The 19007-nt window shown below is 40.1% G+C and overlaps 2 protein-coding genes across 5 annotated transcripts in view; both read left to right on the forward strand.

Annotated features, from left to right (window-relative positions):
* The first annotated feature begins 1876 nt into the window (after positions 1–1876).
* Positions 1877–17345, forward strand: rab32a (RAB32a, member RAS oncogene family). Its single transcript, XM_034900122.1, has 3 exons — positions 1877–2247; positions 11256–11533; positions 16059–17345. The coding sequence occupies exons 1-3, from the start codon at positions 2034–2036 to the stop codon at positions 16206–16208; spliced, it is 642 nt and encodes a 213-aa protein (XP_034756013.1). The 5' UTR covers positions 1877–2033; the 3' UTR covers positions 16209–17345.
* Positions 17346–18095: 750 nt separating this feature from the next.
* Positions 18096–19007, forward strand: part of adgb (androglobin) — a 40204-nt gene continuing 39292 nt past the window's right edge. For 2 of the 4 annotated variants that reach the window (XM_034900118.1, XM_034900119.1), the window contains exons 1-2: positions 18097–18327; positions 18851–19007. In XM_034900118.1, coding sequence (XP_034756009.1) covers positions 18257–18327; positions 18851–19007 — 228 coding nt within the window. In that variant the 5' untranslated portion in view covers positions 18097–18256. Of the gene's footprint in view, positions 18328–18850 lie in introns of all 4 variants that reach the window. The other 2 variants (XM_034900120.1, XM_034900121.1) reach the window with 2 other exon arrangements.

Consider the following 19007-nt stretch of genomic DNA (forward strand, 5'->3'; position numbering starts at 1 on the left):
TGATTTTAACCAATGTAAAATATAAGAAGGAGCCACCTGTTTAACACTGTCGAATCTAGAGTGAACTAGGCCTTTATGTTTTGGGAAAGATGAACGATGCTGTAAAATAAAAGCTATTTATATTAAGAAGACTGGTTACTGCCTACTATAGCCAGAAAATCCGGTTGGCATTAGGTTTGAGTGCAAACATCCTACAACTTGCCAAGATCAACATTTAGGCTACAAAGGAATGTGTGTGCTTGAGTGTGTGTGTGTGGTTGTGTGGTTGTGTGTGTGTGTGGCTATTTGTACAGTCTATGAACAAACTCTTTTACGTGGCTTTTGCGGTGTAAATATTTAGTCCACAGTCTAAATTCTATCTATTCACTTATTTTGTTTTCTAGTAGTAAGTATGAAGCAAGGTCATGTGTGTATGACCGTAAACATAGACCGTGTATGTGTGTATGTATGACATATTACGCCCCTAACATTGTAATGGGCAGCATATTGAAGTAACACAATTAGCATTCACTTTAAAAATCTGTTTACCGTAACCTTAACCAGGGGCGTCGAACTGGGGTGGGGGGGGGAAAGGGGACTGAGTACCCAGGGCCCTCATGTGAGGAGGGCCTAAAAAGATGCTAGAATGAATAGCTGTGGATGCGGGGAGGGGCCCAGAAAATGGCTTTTAACAGCGCCCAGAATTTTGTGCTATGGCTCCTGACCATAACCATGAGATGAGTTTCACACAAAACTACGGCTAACTGAGACTTTATTTGATTGAAAAATGGTCTTTTAAATTGACAAACATCATATTTGTAATCCTTGGCTCAATTCAAATGGGATCAAAAAATAATCTGCCTCTCCCTGTTCATATTCTTTTCCTAATTAAGGTCCCGTGAGGGGCGTGACTTTGGCTCAAAGCTGTTTGAACTTGACAAAATATAGACTTTACACGTAGCACTTGAGCATTACAGGTGCTCTAAGCAATGTTGGGTGATGTTACCTCTTGTTGAGACTAGCTTGCCCCTCCGTCCTCATCCTGTCCCCTCCCTTCTGTACTTGCACATTAACCCCACACTCCCAAATACTTTTGGCGGTTACTGGCTGGAACGCTGGAACCCTGTTTGTGTATGCTTCGTGGTGCAGGGGGGCCGGGTTTATTTTTGTTGCTGTTAGTGGACCCTGGGCTGTCTACATAGACCATGTTGGTTTACAGTGTGTTCTGGGGACAGGCAGCTCAGAATAGTGAGGACATGTTTGCTGTATGTGACAACAAAAGTACATTAAAACACGTGTGACACTGCTTATAACAACTTGAAAAGACACTGGACGTTATGGTTGTAGCTTCGTAGCCTAAATGGCATAGTATTCTATATGAAAATACACCATTGCTTATTTGTGACAATCACGTAATGACAGTAACCATAAGCAGCCTGGAACCACGTTTCACTTGTCAAACATAGAAGGACTTTCCTTCTCCGCTCCCTTTGTCAACAACACACTCCGTTGTCACCACAGGTTGTCACTTATGTATTTGTGTTGTACCTTGGAAAAGGACATTTTAAAGACATTTCTAATAAATGAAACGTCTTTAAAATGTCCTTATACACTAATTTGACTGAATTTTTGCATAATGGATTGTTTCTTTATAACAACACACACACACACAAACACACAAAACAAAAGTACCATTGTGTCTTTGGTTGATTGTTACTTGATGGGACATGCTAGAGACAAAACATCCCTCTGTAACTGTAGACGAACCAGCAGCACGAGCAGCAGCATACAGTATCTCAGCATATGGAGCAGCACGAGGAAGCGACAGTTAAAGAAAGGGAAGCTTGAGCATTTACGTTTTTTTTTTTTTTACATTTCCGGGTCCTATGACTTATCAGGTGGTTGCTGAGCGGCAGCCGGAGGAGGAGGACCAGGAGACTTAGAAAGGGGGGAGAGAAATGTAATTGCATCTGGCCCCAAACCCTCTGACCAGCCCAGTGGAAGAAGCAGAAGCTGTCTGACTTTAGAGAAAAGTTGTCGGTGTCAGTCTCAGCATGGCCGGGGGCTCGGTGTTTGAGTGTAAGGAGTACTTGTTCAAAGTGCTGGTCATCGGGGAATTAGGCGTCGGGAAAACCAGCATCATCAAACGCTACGTGCACCAGCTTTTCTCGCAGCACTACAGAGCGACGATCGGGGTCGACTTCGCTCTTAAAGTTATCAACTGGGACAGCAAAACTCTGGTTAGGTTACAACTGTGGGACATCGCAGGTAAGCACGCGCGCATTCACTGTAATAGTGCGATAATTGGTGTAACAAAACTAATTCAGATGGTTTCACTATGAATGGATGTCAAACTCAACGTGTGTGTGCGTGCGTGTGTGTGTGTGTGATGGAATTATAGCCTACATTTAATTATGGACACAGATTTCAACCAGAAATACCCATACTCTGTGTATGAACATGATGTAAAATTCCCACGAGCTCAAAGAATCCGGGTAAGAATTTCCTGCATAAAAGACCGGTTGATCATGTCTGCTCTTTGTTTTTTTTCTACTTTATGATCATATCAGAGCATAATTATCAGTGGAATGTAGGTCACGTTGTTATTATCGACTGAGCGCCGCCTACCTCAGTGAAACTCACCATAATATTCTTGTAATATTTTCTCTAGGGATTAAACAGATTTAAACATGTTTACTAAGTGACTTTACTGGCTCTTATCATTATTTTATGCTGTTGTTCATGTTGCGATGTCACTGTAATATTCTTCAAATGTCCCTGTCCCATGCTATCCTTGTGTTTAGGAGAGGATTTGAGTAAACTTCAGTAAATTCTTCTTCCTCAGACTTTCTAAACTTGGAACACAACAACAACTTTCATTCCAGCAGCTTGAGTAAGCAAGCCGAGAGAGAGAAGTCAGAGCAGTGTAAATAAAATGTTCACACATGCAGACGGTCCTACTCAAACTCAGTGTTTGTTCATCTCCCTGGCACAAAAATATATCACACTGCAAATAGAAGTCTGAGAATGGCATGCTGGGAAGGACAGGTGGACAGGAAGTTAGAGGCTTACAAACCAGCAAAATAATGACTAACGTGTATGTTGACCAAGCTGACAGAGACTCTCTACAGTTCAGTCAGCGGGAGGGAGATGTGCCTGGGATGTCTCATCAGCCTTTACATCTTTATCTTTTCCTGTTGGATCTAAAGTATCTTCAGGGCCAAAAATAAATCTCACATTAGGGGTTGTGGAATTGCTTGGTCACTTATACTGTAACACATAATGCAAATTTACAATGGATATTTTTTACTTTGGGTGTAATGAGATAATAGCTTGTGTGTGTGTGTGCGCGCATGCGTAAAGTGTATTGACTGTTCCAGATCCAGGCTAAACAATAAGCTCACATGTGCAGAGGTACAATTGGAGGAGTTAATCATTCTCTGAGAAGGTGGAAGTTGAGGAGAGGAGTGTGGCTTAAGGTTTGTCTGTGTGTAAATCATTTTTATTTCAATTTTCATAATCCACAGAGGCTGACCTCAAATAATTTATTAATTGTTAGGTCTAACAAATGTCAAAAAATAGTTTAAAAAAATGGTCCTCACGCCATCCCAAAACTGAAAGTAATGTATTTAAAGTGGTTGTTTTGTCTGACTCTTGAGTCCAAAACCTCAAAGTATTCATTTTATCACAAGAGACCAAGAAAACAAGCAAATATTTACATTTGAAGAACTGAAACTAAAGAAAACTTGGCAGATTTACTTAAAATATAATTGATTATCAAAATGTTCTGTCAAATTAATAGTTTCAGCCGGTCACTCTAAAACTCTTTATCTGTAATACAGTTAAGTTGTAGGCTATTTAACCTGCTAACATAGTTATCAAGCTCTCAATTTGTTTCCAGCTTGTTGACAGCTGTAGACTGGAAACCAAATGTTCAAAATATTCAAGACAGTTTAAAGTCACCATGTGCAAGTGATTTAGCACCACATGCAGCACAGAGAATGGGGATGGAGGGAGGGGTTTTCTACATAATGTTCAGATAGTCTAGGCCTAAAGGGGTAGTTATAGCCCAAGTAATCTGTAAGATTTTGATTATATTAGATATAGGTCATATGCATTCGGTACATCCAGTATGTGGGGTCTGATTAAAACAAAACTGCCCATACTGTACATACATGTGGGTTTGTGAGTACTGTGTTTAGATAGACTTGAAAATGGGAACCTGCCTTTTAAATCGTGTTTTTATACAGAAGAAAGGGAAAATGATTTACCCTCTGCCTCTAGATATGTTCTATTCATACTTTTGAACGGGGACATGGTTATGCAGGTTTGGCCTCTCCCTCAATCAAACAAACCTCACATGCTGAGACACATCAGGACAGATGGTCAGAACAAGACTGCTGTTTTTATATTTACTCCATTGCTTACAGCAGTGACAGAAAGGGTGTGGACAGTTGTGTGTCTGTGTGTGAGTGTGTGTGTGAGTGTGTGTGTAGTGATTGGCAGTGTGGGCTACATTCCCCTGCTGTTACTTGGGCCCTGGCAGCACAAGCTCAGTGTGCAGGGGCATCTGTGACAGAGTGCCAGGGAAGGCCGTCTGCCTGTCACAGCCAGACAGCACTCGGTCACAGAATCTGTGAGGCTAAATAAAACACACACACACACACACACACACACCTTCTGACAGACTGATATCATCCATTGAGACAAAGGGAACACGCTTACACATATGGATAAACAGAACATGCACACAAACTGCAACCAGAAAGGAGTTTTGAGGTGAGATGACACAGATACTAAACCTCATTATTCACACCTACAACAAGGCCTGGCCGGAGGACACTGAGGATAAAATAAGTAATGAAACGTGGGTGGGAAAGAGCAAAAGCTGGAGGTATATTTGCCAAGCCCTTAAGACCAGCCATTAAGCCATTTTATCGTGCAGAAAATGAAGAGGAATTATCTTACTGGCAACACTGAGATTAAGTTCAGAGTAACGTTGTCTTATACCAACCTTACTAATGATTACAGTCTGGGAGGAATGATAGTAATCAGAGGCTTTTACAAGATGGGGGCACTACGGAAGTCAACATGAAGCTTGTAGCCCTCCCACCCACTAAACCCAGAATTGCTACTCTCTCTTGGATTTGTCTTAAGCATTGGACAGGAAGATTACCACCATAGCATACTGTACAAAAGCCTGCACCTTGTAGGACAAAACATTCCTGTAGGAGCAGGAGGTCACACATTAACAGGATACAGTGGTAAGACTGTAGGTAGTTGAATAGTTTATATGGGTCACATGTTCTTATTCTTCAACAAATATTAGTATTTTGAGCTAAATCCCTACAACCTTGTGCCAAGGCTTTATGTTGATTAGCCCCCACCAACCCATGAGTCGAAGGTGAAGGGAAACGAGTCACACCACTTAAAGGTTGAGGAATTCCCTCAATTCAGACTCTGTTCAGCGCTAAAAGCCGTAGTAAGCTGTAAGTATCTTCTCACATGCTGCTCAGTGGAATTTAAACGTGCCAGTCATGTGGTATTCACAGTCTCTCCTTTAAAGCTTGTGCTGAAGACTACCTTAATGACTGGGTCCTGTGTTGTCTTTGTTATGATAGTTGTTGGGAGGGCATAGGGGGAAGTTTCACAGCCAGTTGCCTCCTAACAACAGACGGAGACTGCTGCTGTTGCTACTGCCGTGTCTGGCTTGGACAGTTTCTATGGTAACCCACCCACAGGATAGCAATATGTACAACTGTAGAGGAAACTGGGGTTGCTAGGGCTATGGGTAATGATGAGACTTTTATTTCTGTTTCTCCCACACAAACAGACATGATACAGTGGCATTATCTAAACTGTATCTTTTTAATCAAATAGTTCTGTTGCTGCAGATTTCTGAAGATTTCACGTGTTCAAATCTAGAATCACCTAACCGAGGTCACGCAGCGGTGTTCATTGGTGTGGTAGACTGAACTGAAAGGTCCTCAGTTAAAACCTTTGGAATTCCACAGTAGTTCACGGTCTCTCTTTACAGACGGATTCAGACGCATTTCTTTTTAGTGTCTGGGCATTTTAAGCATTTGAGGCAGCAGCACATGTCTCTGTTCTCTTCTGCAGTCTCATGTTCCTCTGTGGCATTCAGTGAGTAAATACTCTATTGTTCAGCTCTTTCCATTCCTGTGTTTTCTGCTCATTGGGTTTGCATCATATGACAGTCATTAAGGATTTTAGTATGTTTTTATTTGTCCTTTATTTAAATGTAGATTGATCATTGAATCCTCATGTTTGGCAAAAAACTATATATTTGAAGACACCACCTACAGGCTGTGGGAAATCATACGCAACATTGCACTGGGTGACCTGTTCATTAGATTTTGATGAATATAGGCACTGCAATATGATTTCAGTAAATTCCACATTTTCTGGGCTGCTGTTATCTATTAATTAATCACTAGTGGTCAAAATCCACTCCTGAAAATAGTCAACACATGTATTGTTTACTTGTATTTGAGTATTGATTGATAAAAGTTGCATTGACCAGATGTTTTAGGAAATGATTGTGAAATGATGAGGTCAACTACAAGATGCACGCCAAGATCATCAGGAGTGTAGTGTAGAATGTGCTCAATGTGTTGTTTGTCAGCAAAAGGACTGGCTTTAGTAAAAGCAGCTGAATGTGTTTTATGACTTACTTAGGGCACTCTGAAGGTCTAAAGCTCATCATAGGATTTGCTGTCATTTAATGTTAGTGACTTCTGCACTGAACTACCTTATCAATACCCCAAATAACTCATTACACCATGCAACAGTCAGGTGTGTATGTGTCAGCGTGCATGTATCTGCGCAACTGCAATGTTATTGGTATTGTTAATATAATCACCCCACACAAGTCTTCTACACCCAGCCTGTCCTCTCCCAGGAGGAGTGAGGTTAACATCCCAAGACTGGCTGTGCTTGCACATTGACCTTGCAATAAGGGTTAAACGTGTCATAAAAGTGAAGTGAAGTGTGTGATGTAGACAATGACACGCTGCCATGGCTTCATCAGTGTTTATGGAACAGTTTGTTCTCAGTTCCAGAATATAAAATAGTCGTTTTGGTAGGGATGCACCGTTCCGACTTTTTTTAGTCCTGACACCGATGCCTGGGCTCTGTGTATCTGTCGATACTCGATACCGATCCAATACCGTTGTTGAACTAATAATAAACTGTATACCTTCCACCTTCCACTTCCACCATGTGGAAGAGACTAAAGGCACCAGACTTTCCTAACTAAACATTACTTTCCTAACTAAGACAAAATAACATAAATGGTGATTTTGGAAGTGCTTGATTACATTGGTAGTTTTGAACTATGCAGTACTACTACCACTAGTTGGTGCGGCAAGCGTGAAATATTTCCACAAAAGGCATGGATATGGCACATGCCTTTGATATGAGAGACCCGGGTTTGATTCCCACTGCGATAAATCCACCAATGCGTCCCTGAGCAAGACACTTAACCCCAAGTGGCTCCAGAAGCGTGTGATCTCTGACATATACTCTTTGGCTCACTCCATCTTGCTTAAAGGTTAACTCAACTGTTCCAGCACGAATGACGTAGGATGTGCTGTGACAGAGAAAATAAATCAAAGTAAACTGGATAGGCCCGTGTATCCGTTAATTTTTGCCATCCCTGATCCAGCTATTTTGTCAATATCAGGGCCGATATACGATCTTAATATCAGATCGGTGCATCCCTAGCTTTTAGTATGTTATGAAAGTCCGTGCATTAATGTGTTCGCTCACCTGTCCTTGCTGCTCTGACACAATTTCATTGAGCTGAAAAAAACATGGTATACTGTATTCTTTGCCTCTGTGGTCAATAAATGTTGGACTCAGTCAGACCTTGCAATAGAATAACCAGAAGACACATGCCTTGAAAAATCAAGTCATAATTTCTTTCTGTACTCTGCCTCTGCTTCCACAAGGCCTGGAAATGAAAGCCTTATTATAGTCTATTGGCTCTTTATCCCACTGTGCCGTGTCTCTGGTGAATTCACCTGGGGTTATATCAGCTAAAATTAGACTCTCAATTATGAGCAATTACCGCAGGGCTGTGGGCCCCACAGTGTATTCACTCTCTTGCTCACACCCGCACTGCGCCACGCCACTCCAGTACCTTGCGTGGTTGGGTAAGTACCCACGGTGTGAAAGTGAAAGTATGCCGGGAGAAACTGTGCTCACAGTTCCTCAATCCTGTTCTTGGTTTATTTTCTATTTTGTAACTCAGCTCTAGTGGAGGTTAACTGTCTAGCACACTATACAATTAAACTTTCCCTTTAAGCTTTCCAGAGATTAATTTACGCAAGCAGGTGCATTACAATTATATTTGATCCAATGCAAAAAATCTAAACACAATCTGATGTCACAAATTTAGACAACTTAATCTTGGTTATACATGTTTTTGAATGCGGCTATGTGTGTGTTCACATCAGTAATCTAAAAGGGACTTATATTTTTAGTTATACTTCTGCAGTGTGTGAAGGTGAGAAGAGGAGTGGTAATATACACTGATATTGGCACACTAAAGCTCAAAAACAGGAACTATGTGTGGGAAATTACGCATAATCACGTGTAAGAGAGTGAAACCAGTATAATCCTTCATCTTACTTTTAATGTAAGACTGCCTTTGTTGTATGTGGATAAAGAGTTCTATCTGTGAACTGTCTGAAACATATAGATGTTATTGAAACCATGAGCTTCCAGCATCAAAACTGAGAAAGATTCTTTACAAATTTCTGCCTAAAGATTTTTTTTTTTGCATTGGCAACCAAAACTGTCTGTTCCAGGCAGCGTCAACACACATAACTGTCTCGGCAGCCAGTGAAGGTGTGAGCATCAGCCCAGTCAAAATCCCTGTTTGTAGTTACCAACTAATCTGTTCTGGTTACAGTCTTGTATATTTTTTAATATTATCATAAAATCACATTAAACAACGAAAACCAAGTATTGTCTGTATAGCCAAAGCCTGATATAAGCTTCTTTCCTGAACAACTACAAGGAAAGGTTTAATGAATGAAAGAAAGGTTCTATAATTTCTATAGAAAGATGAAAACAGAAGAGGGTCCAGCCGCTACTTATGTATACATAAAGTATAAATAACGTATAAATAAAGCTCTGAGGCAAAAATCAAGGGATCTTTTGATCAGATGTGCTTGAAAGTGTGATGTCAGCCAAGTGTTACCAGAGATACCTTTTGCCAGTTGAACTGCTAAACACAGACTCCCCCCCCCCCCCCCCCCCCCCCCCCCCCCCCACCTCCCCCCCACGAGGTACTGTGCTGGAAGCCTCAGTGAACACTCAAAGATAAAGTGATGCAGGCAGACTGGAAAGTACAGTTGTGTTCAAAATAATAGCAGTCCAACATTACTAACCTAATAAATCCCATGTTTTGATAGAAGTGATATTTCAACATGGCAAATAATTTACTAGTAAGGGTTGTAGAGTCACAGAAAACCAACAGACCCAACAGTCGTGACATGCATGCTGCTCATTCTTTGTAAATGAATCTGTAATTGAAAGGGGCATGTTCAAAATAATAGCAGTGTTATGTTCAATTAGTGAGGTTAGTGAAGAAACAGGTGTCAGTTATGGCCCATATTTAAGGAAGGAAGGAAGGAAGCAAAAGGGTATAGTGCATTTTACACTGAAATAGTCAGCAAAATGGCTCGTTCTAGACATTGCTTTGAGGACCAGAGGACTTTGATTAATAGTTGATTTGAGAGGGGAAACCATATGAACGATGTGGAAAAAAACAGTCAACTACCATTCCAATGGATCAAAGAATAGCCAAAATGGCAAACCAGTAAACCAATAATCAGCAGCAGGAAAATCAAAGAAGAATTAAAGTTACCTGTGAGTACTGTTACGATCAGAAGAAGGCTATGTGAAGCAAAGCTATCAGCTAGCAGCCTCTGCAAAGTCCAATTGTTGAAAACAAGACAACAAGACAAGACTGAATAGGTTGAAATTTGCCAAAAGACACGTTGACTGGTCAAATGAGAAATGGCGCAGCATTCTGTGGACAGTAAAGCTGTGAAAGACAGTAAAGCATGGTGGTGCAAAAACCATGTCATGGGGATGTTTCTCATACTGTGTTAATGGGCCTATTTATCACTTAAGGGATCCTGGATCAGTTTTAATACATCAAAATACTTAGAGAGGTCATGTTGCTTTATGCTTTAGAGGAAATACCTTTGAAATGGGTCTTTCAACAAGACAATGACCCAAAACACACCAATAAGCGAGCAAAGTCTTGGTTCCAGATGAACAAGATTGATGTGATGGAGTAGCCAGCCCAATCCCCAGACCTTAATCGCATAAAACACTTGTGGGGTGACATCAAAAATGCTGTTTCTGAGGCACACCCAGTAATGCAAAGGAATTGTAGAATGTAGTTTAATCATCCTGGGCTAGAATACCTGTTCACAGGTGCCGGAAGTTGGTTGACTCCATGTAACACAGATGTGAAGCGGTTCTCATAAATAATGGTTGTACAACTAAATATTAGTGCAGTGATTTAAAGTACAGTAAACCCTTGGGACATTTTTCAGTTCATACAGTAAATGTTTAAGTTTGTAAAGAAAAATGTAAATACTGCTGATTTTGAAAAGCCTATTATTCATTTTTCTTTACTTTCTGTAAAGTTACAACACAAATTTGATCAATAGGGGTCATGTTTTGATTTGGAATTGAATGTGCAGTGTTCCCAATGCATTGTTCTTAGGAAAGTAAGAGCAATTCTAAAGTTTTTTTGAACATTATTCATTTTTTTAAACACACTGCTATTCTTCTTTTGTATGTTAGAGCACTGTTCATGGAATCTTTTTCTCACCACATTATTGTCTGTTTCCAGACAGATTACTTGTGCCATTCTCTGTGCAGATTAGGTAAATTAGGAAAAGTAGGTCAAATAAGAAACATCTCTAGTCACGTAATGTTTGGCCACATTAAGAGGACGACAATTGTTGAGCTCTCATGGACTTGTGACAAAACTGAGAAAGACATTATAATGAAATACTTACATTTCACCATTTAGCAGGGTCAGAGCCAGACATTTGGTTTCATCCTTAATATATTGTTTTGGTATTTTGATTTGGATGTTTTGCTTTTGAGGGAATTATCACCACATGTTTTAAATCTTTCACAATCCCCACACCCTGTTACTCATCTAGCTTTAAGCTGCTTTGTAAAAAATGCAATTCCAATATATTATTTTCCTATCTCCCCAGGTCAGGAAAGATTTGGGAACATGACGCGGGTGTACTACAAAGAGGCTGTGGGGGCATTTGTGGTGTTTGATGTGACAAGGGGCTCCACATTTGAGGCGGTGTCTAAGTGGAAGCATGACCTGGACAGCAAGGTGAAGCTGGCTAATGGCAACCCCATCCCCTCAGTGCTGCTCGCCAATAAATGCGACCAGAAGAAAGAGAGCTCCAACAACACAGCCCTAATGGACAATTTCTGCAAAGAGACTGGCTTTTTGGGCTGGTTTGAAACTTCAGCTAAGGTGAGAGATCAATACATTAGACATAGAAGCTATTAGTTGCACATTTGCGTACAATTTTATACATTACTATTTATAATTAACAGTTAACAGGCTTTTTTTCACAAATACTCTCCCTGGTGTTTTACTCAAGGTTATTCTACACTTCAGCAGCATAAAAGTACCAAAGTTTGGGCTTATTTTAATGCTGGCTGAAATATGTTATTCTAATTTTTGCATAGAATTTGACTTGAGTTTGCAGTAACTCAGATGTGATAAGAGTTTTGAAATGCTCACACAGCCGATATAACTAAGAGGAGCCACTGGACCTTTATTGTGAAAACCTTTTCCTATGGCTTCATCACTTCTCATGACAGGAAATCCTCCAAGCCCCCTCTGAATGATGTAATCACACTGGTTAGACTGTGGCAATTGTGAAATAATTATGGTTAGTCATTTTTTAGTTTTGTTAAACACTTGGAAACACACTCAACAGTTATTCAGTTACGTATTTTGTTAGGACACTTTGTAGATAATTGGTATAAAATTGAGATGAAAAATCTTTAAAGCTTTGCCAAGTGACTGAAGTGTTTTATATTGTACACATTTTTGACAACCATCTTTTTTATCCTGCTGTCTTTGCCATTCATGCATAATATTTATGGACATTTATCTTTGTATGGTTACGTGGATAGCTACACTATAGCCTGACTGATTGGTCCGCTTGGGTGTGGCTTAGTAGCATCGCATGTCCCCCTACTCATTTGCTGGTTCTCCGTCTCAATAAACAACATGAAATCAACGAGAGCGTTAACTTTTCCTGCTACAGACTTCCAACTGTGGTCAGAAAGCACAGGGGAGACACTTTGTTTGTGTCTTGTGTCTAGTGCTTCTAGTCCAGTCAAGTCAAGTTTATTTCATCCATAAAATGGAAATACCAGTCCTCACACACGCCATCATACCCGTAAAAACTAGTTGCTTGTTGTCTAATAGCGTGAGGTATAAAAGAGAGAGCATACCGTTTAGTTTGTGTCACAGGAGGTCTTAGCCTACCACTACGCTCCATAACCCTGCCAGTCACATTACCATGAAAAGGGTGACCCGGGTGCCTTGTTATTTTCTGTCATTTTTACCAGATGATCATCATATACCTGATCCACTGTATTTAACTCTCCCACCGTTTTCCCAGCCCTTATAGTCACTCTATCAATCCTGGCCTTCTCAGTTACCCCGGCATTCCCCCCCCCCACCCCACCACACAGTAACTCCAAACAGTAGATATGACTAACATAAAAAACATTCTCACTGCAACTTCCTCATACAGTATACACGTGGACTTTATTAGAATCAGAAGCTAACCCTCGCCACTCTCTCACTCGCTCTACACACATTCTACACGCACACACACGCCAGCCCTGAAGTGTAAACTTCAGTCCACTAACGTAGTCTACAGCGAAAGCTCTGCGTAGAGCCTCCGCAGAAGCATAAATTGAGCTTAAGTAGTAACCTTAGTTGTAAAAGGAAATATAATGGAGTAAACACAACACATTTTCCTTTTGAAATGTGGGTACAAGTACCAAAACTTTGCTCAGCATCACTCAAGTAAATCTTCTGACTTACTTTCCACCCCTGTTTGTCTGTGTTGTGAGGTTTGTTTTCTGTAATAAAGTGCATACTCTCCATGCTATAATATAAGAGTATTCAGCAGGTAGCAGAATGAGAGCATGAGGCACACACAAACAAAAGGCTGCCAGCAGTCTGCATGTGCCACCTCATGTTCAGTGATAAATTACTTCCTTTGAAAGGTGCAGTTGTGTCTGATGAGCCCTAAAGTCACAGCAAGTTTTCTTGTTGAAAATGCTGCTGTAACAAGGGAATTTCCCCGCTGTGGTATGAATAAAGTACAATCTGATCTAATCTGATCTAAATTAGATGTTTACTTTACCTTCTGTTCCTGTCACAGTTTCATTTTCTAACTCAGCCTTATCCTTCTAAGAAAAAGTCAATGACCCAAAAGACATTTTCAAACACACTTCTACATTTTAAACCGTAACCATATTTTCTACTAGCCTCGGAATCCAGACCCAAATCCAAAAGAATAAGGTTCTGGCGTTGAGTAATGAAAGTTGCCCACCTCGAGGGGCGGCAGCAAGCCTCCATTTGAAAATCTCACTGCACGCAATTGGATAACACTACGACCAATCACAACAACACACAGGGTGACGTATTCAGAGCCCCATACACTTAGCTACCAAGGGGGTAATCCTTTCTTCTCTAAGCGTAGCTTGCATGGCGCCATTTCAATGCAACAAAGCCATCCCCTGCAGTCAGCATCCCATTGCCTGCCATTCATTTTGGCACCACTTTGACAGCGAATAAGTTTACATATGAAGCTTTTCAAGACTCTACTTGTCTGTTGTTTATTTCTAAAGAAACACAACAATGTATATGAGGCTTCATTACCTTGTACCTCACATTATGGCTCCGTAGCAGGTGTTTTTGTAAAACTAGGCTAACGATTGCGTCATAACCACACGACTTACTGTCGCATAGTCGACAAATCACCGTATTGCCAGGAGAAGCACGCAGACGTTTGGCCTTCCATTAGCTATTTAGGTTTAATTACTAACGTTAACTAGCATGCTAGTTAGCAGTTATTAGCCTGTGCTTATTTTATCTCCTTACATATAGCTACACTCTCAGTCTCTGCTGATTGGGAATGATTGAGCTTTCTCTTGTCACAGCTACCAGAAGACTTACAACTTAAAGACATGTTACCCACGTCACATCTACGTTGTCAAGTTCAGTTGGAGTTTGCGCATCAACGCTCAGCATTCACCGGAAAAGCGCTTCTATTTTCCTTCACTGGTCTCCGTCCAGAACAATTGGATATGTTTGTCCACTTCTTTAACTGTCTATGTCAGCTACCAGCGGGGCTAACTAGTAGATTAAACTATCGTCAATTGTTCAGCTCACCTCTGGGCCGCTTATGTCCGACACACCGATGTGATTGGTGTAACTCGGCTACAAGGGTATAGTTAATGAGCAGCAGTACTCAATGCCACAGTAACTTGCTAAGCAAATTCACTTGTGCTCTCACAAGAACTCCAGGATTTGCCAGGGTACTTTACTACTTGCATTATGAGGAAAGCTTTGATGAGTTTTTGCAGCCGGAGTAAACTTTGTTAACGCATTCCAAATAACCTAAGGCCGTGCAGCCATGTCACGTGCTGTGTCATGGGATGTGCGTGGGTGTGATGTGTGTTATGTGTGCAAAGCCTTTCTTGCCATTTTCTCTGTGTTTTTGTTTTGTGTGCTTGTCACGCCAACAACCTGTGATTGGAATTCTGTCAATGAGTAACACATTTTCTTTCAAATTTAAGTGACAAAACATATTCCTTGAGGTTATAAAGTATGCACAATAATAATGATGAATTATAGATATGCATTATTTTCATCACAGTTTTAATAAGTTTGGGGCTGAGGTAGGTCACTTGGCCAAATGCCAAGGGGCTTTCAACTTTCTCTTGTCCCATTTATTGTAAAATTGGAAAAGTTTTAAAAGTTTAAGTGATGTTTGTTATCTTTAGACTGTGTTAGTGTTTTGTTATGTTCAGTCTGTTTTGAAAACTGAGAGAGACAGTAGCCTGAGAAGAGGGTTTGTGGAACTGATGCAGTCCATGTCACATGGTATGTCATTACAGACTCACTCAGTAAAACAAAGATCCAAAGAGAGTTGTGGTGTCGTGGTGATTTTGTGGTGTGTCCTGAGTCTGTTACAGACAGTACTTCCCTTGCACTTAACTCACAGATTTGAACAGTACCGGTTCATTTTTTGCAAATAATATACCACATTGCTCCTTACAAGATTTGTAATTATTTTTTAACATAATAAGATTAAACACTTTACATGTCATTTTAGCTGACGCCTTTATCCAAAGGCACTTTTAATTGCTAAATGTCAGAAGTTGCACGCCCCTGGAGCAACTAGACGTTAAGTGTCTTGCTCAGTAACACATTGGTTGATGTATAGCAGTGGGAACTCGGGTCTCACACACCAAAGGCATGTGTCATATCCACTGTGCCATCACAACCCGCATCTCAATTATTTTATTTTCCACAAGCATTTTTAATAATTACATTTTTAATTAAAAAAAAACAAAAATACTCTCTTTGCCTTTTTTCGAGATGCACACGCCTCTTTGTTACTATAGAGCCTGGAGATAGAACATTAATATTCAATACCTCTTCAACCCACCGGATGACAGCTTTTGGCCACAGTGTGAAGGACAAAAGCAAATGGTGGTTTTTACCTTGTCTGAGCTGGCCTCGGATGTCCGTCTCCCAGCTTTAACAGGCTGGCTCATAAAAAAGGGGTTTTAGTGGACTTTTAAAGGAAGTCTGAAAAGCTGTATAACAACCATCCTATTAAATTTGCCTTGGGAAGGCAATGGAATAGTGTCTTAATTGTCACTGTGTTAATGTGCATTATTTTTATTTAGTAAGTGTTTTATCACCACTCTGACATACTGTTTTGATCTAATCCTAGGACAACATCAATGTGGATGAGGCAGCACGTTTCCTGGTTGAGAATATCTTGGCTAACGACAAAGGTTTGCCGTATGAGGAGAGCAATGGAGACCGGATCAAACTGGACCAGGAGACTGTGGCTGCTGAGATCAAGTCAGGCTGTTGTTGACAATTGAGCCATTCGTATTAGCCATCTGCCTCCCTTTGGCAGGGTCCAACCCAAGGACCCGGCCTGTGGCTCTCCGCCGTTTCCTGCAGCCTCTCTGAGGAATATGAATACATGGGTCTTCAAAGCTTTAGGATCTTCTCCTCTCTGCATTGATGCCCGTTTATCCTGCAAATCCAGTTTTCTCATTTTAGTTTTCCCTACGCCAGAATAGAAGACCAATTTTATCTTGATGTTGTTGCAAATGCTGTCACTGCCTCTATCAGGCTGTTTCGTTTTTTGTCCCACACCTCTAAACCACGACATCTTTATTACTGTTTGTCTCACTCCATATTTCCCTGATTGTGTATTCAACCACCAACTATGAATCCTACCCAGCCTTCCACACTTGAACCCTGGTGCTCTTGTTGCCCTGGTAGCCTCTGAAGCTCTGGACTATACAACAGGGTGCCAACTAATCCGAGATTTGTGAAACACAAGCTAGAAAACAACCTGTAGCTTTATAATTTCTGTCACTTTGGTCTATTCTCTCTCAGTATCCTTGTCATTCAATGTTTATCTGTGAATCAAGACACTTGTTCAAGTATTTCTTTAGCTAACATGGATGGACGTAAATGACAATCCTTATTTTTTAGAACACTCATGTTTCTGTTTACAGCTTTAGACTACTATGTAAAAGTAAGCGAAGGCGTCACACTTAGGCATCACAGTAACGCATTATCAAAATGTTATATCTTGTGTTGCTGTCATGAATTGTTGTCTTATGTTGTATTTTGTCTGAGGTAAGGTGCCATAATACAGTTTTTGTTAAGGTAATTAGAGGGGAACACTTTTTGTTATTCACTCAAACATTTATGGACGGACAATACAGTATTTCACAAAAAAACTGCGGCCCATATGAGGCACTGTTTTTCCACCAGTATAAAAATGTAGATCTGATTTGTTTATGTATTTTTTTAATGTGTTGGGTCATGTATTATGCAACTTGTGACAGAATCAGAAAGGGGACTACACTCTCTTTGTATGTATGAAAGTGTTCAGATAAAAGATGGGTTTAAAAAAAATTTGAGTTGAGATTACATTTTCATGTCAAAATACTTCAAATCTGAAAGACCAAAATAGAATAAACATTTTAACAGATTTGTCTATTAGTGATTAAACTGTCTTTTTGTGTAATCTAATTTATTTAAATGTGTGAAACATTTTGTTTACCTGTGTGGATTTTATGTTTTATTGTCCTAAACAAATGTTTCAGATTAGAAAATTATAGACCAACCTGTCCTGGGATTATGCTCAAATGAACACATTTCTTATTTGCACAAGCAAAAATGCCTGGTGCAGGAGATTTCAGGTTCTTAGGACTTTGATCTAAAGTGGGAGCAGGCTAATGCCATGCTGTATAGCATGTTTCCTGCAGCAAAACTACAGAGTGACAATCACAATAGTCATAATTCTGACTGCACTTGAAGAATGATCCAGTGGAAACATTGTTCAAATTTATCTTTGAAAGCAGGCCAGATTATGAAAAGCACAGAATAATGGCCAATGTTTTGTAGTAAGACTCAATTCTGATAGACACTTTTACAGCAGTTTAGATTCGACATAAGCTAGCACTGAATATGTGCAGAAGCCACCACCGGTACCGTTATTTCTGATTTCGTTTACAAAATCTATGACAAAATCTAACCCTTGTTATGCCTTTAGTGTTAACGTTACATTTTGTTTAGATGGTTCCAAAAAAGTTTGCACGGCATTTTAAGGCTATATTTTGTGTTGATATTATTAGATTGATAGATAGATATTGCAATATTTTTCCAGTTTATATATAGGTTGTTTAATTAACGGTATTTACGTTTCTTTAAATCGATGTATTATAAAGGAAAATCCCTCCATTAAGCCCGAGACCCCACCCACGTTATATGTCCGTTGCTTCGCAACGAGTAAACTCTCAAGAGCAGACCAAACCAAGCAAATGCAGCTCGGGCAGGCTAACGCTAGCTACCTAACTTGTTCTTGGTCAATTAGCTTCCAGATTTATTAAACCAAGTGCAATGTCCAAGACACAACCTAAAAAAAAGGATTCGTCCTCCAGTAAAGTATCTTTATCCGACCGACAGACGGAGTAAGTTTGGTCAGCTAATTTTAGCAGTAGCGTTAATTAAGGCTAGTTTTAGTTAGCATTAAAGTAAGAAACGTATTATCAAAATAAACTACGCTAGCGTTAGTGAACGTTAATATTTATGAAGCTTGCCAATCGTGACAGAGCATCACATTTTAACTGTGATTGCTTTAATTGTGTTACGCAAATAATGTAACGTTACTTTTTTTTATGTAACGTTACTAAACTGACGTTATATATCTACTGTAGCTATCTAACGTTATCTATCTATCTGTCTGTCTGTTTAGCTGTAAGGCATACGGCATGTGTGTAAAAAATAACCCAGTCTGTGATCATTATGGCGAAAACATTCAGCCATTATAAGAGCTAATATCAATTCTACTATGAGAGGGTAAACAGGGATTTGGTGCGTTTACTCTTTACTGAATCTTTGGTAGTGAGCTGGCTAATTTTTTTTGCTGAATATTGACAAACGGGAAGCCCAGAAACAAATAAAGAAATGAAGAGTTATGTGTCATTATTTCAGAGCAGCGTCACTGGCTACTTCCTCTGAGAGCCTAGGAGGTTTCTGGAGATGCAGATTTCCCAATTGGCCTGAGTGGAATGATGCAGAAGTCAACAAGGAGAAATGGGACTCAAGTAAAGGAGCTGAAGATGGAAAGACAAGCAAGAGTCACAACGCT

This window comes from Etheostoma cragini, chromosome 18 (assembly GCF_013103735.1).
Source record: "Etheostoma cragini isolate CJK2018 chromosome 18, CSU_Ecrag_1.0, whole genome shotgun sequence".
Taxonomy (NCBI): Eukaryota; Metazoa; Chordata; class Actinopteri; order Perciformes; family Percidae; genus Etheostoma; species Etheostoma cragini.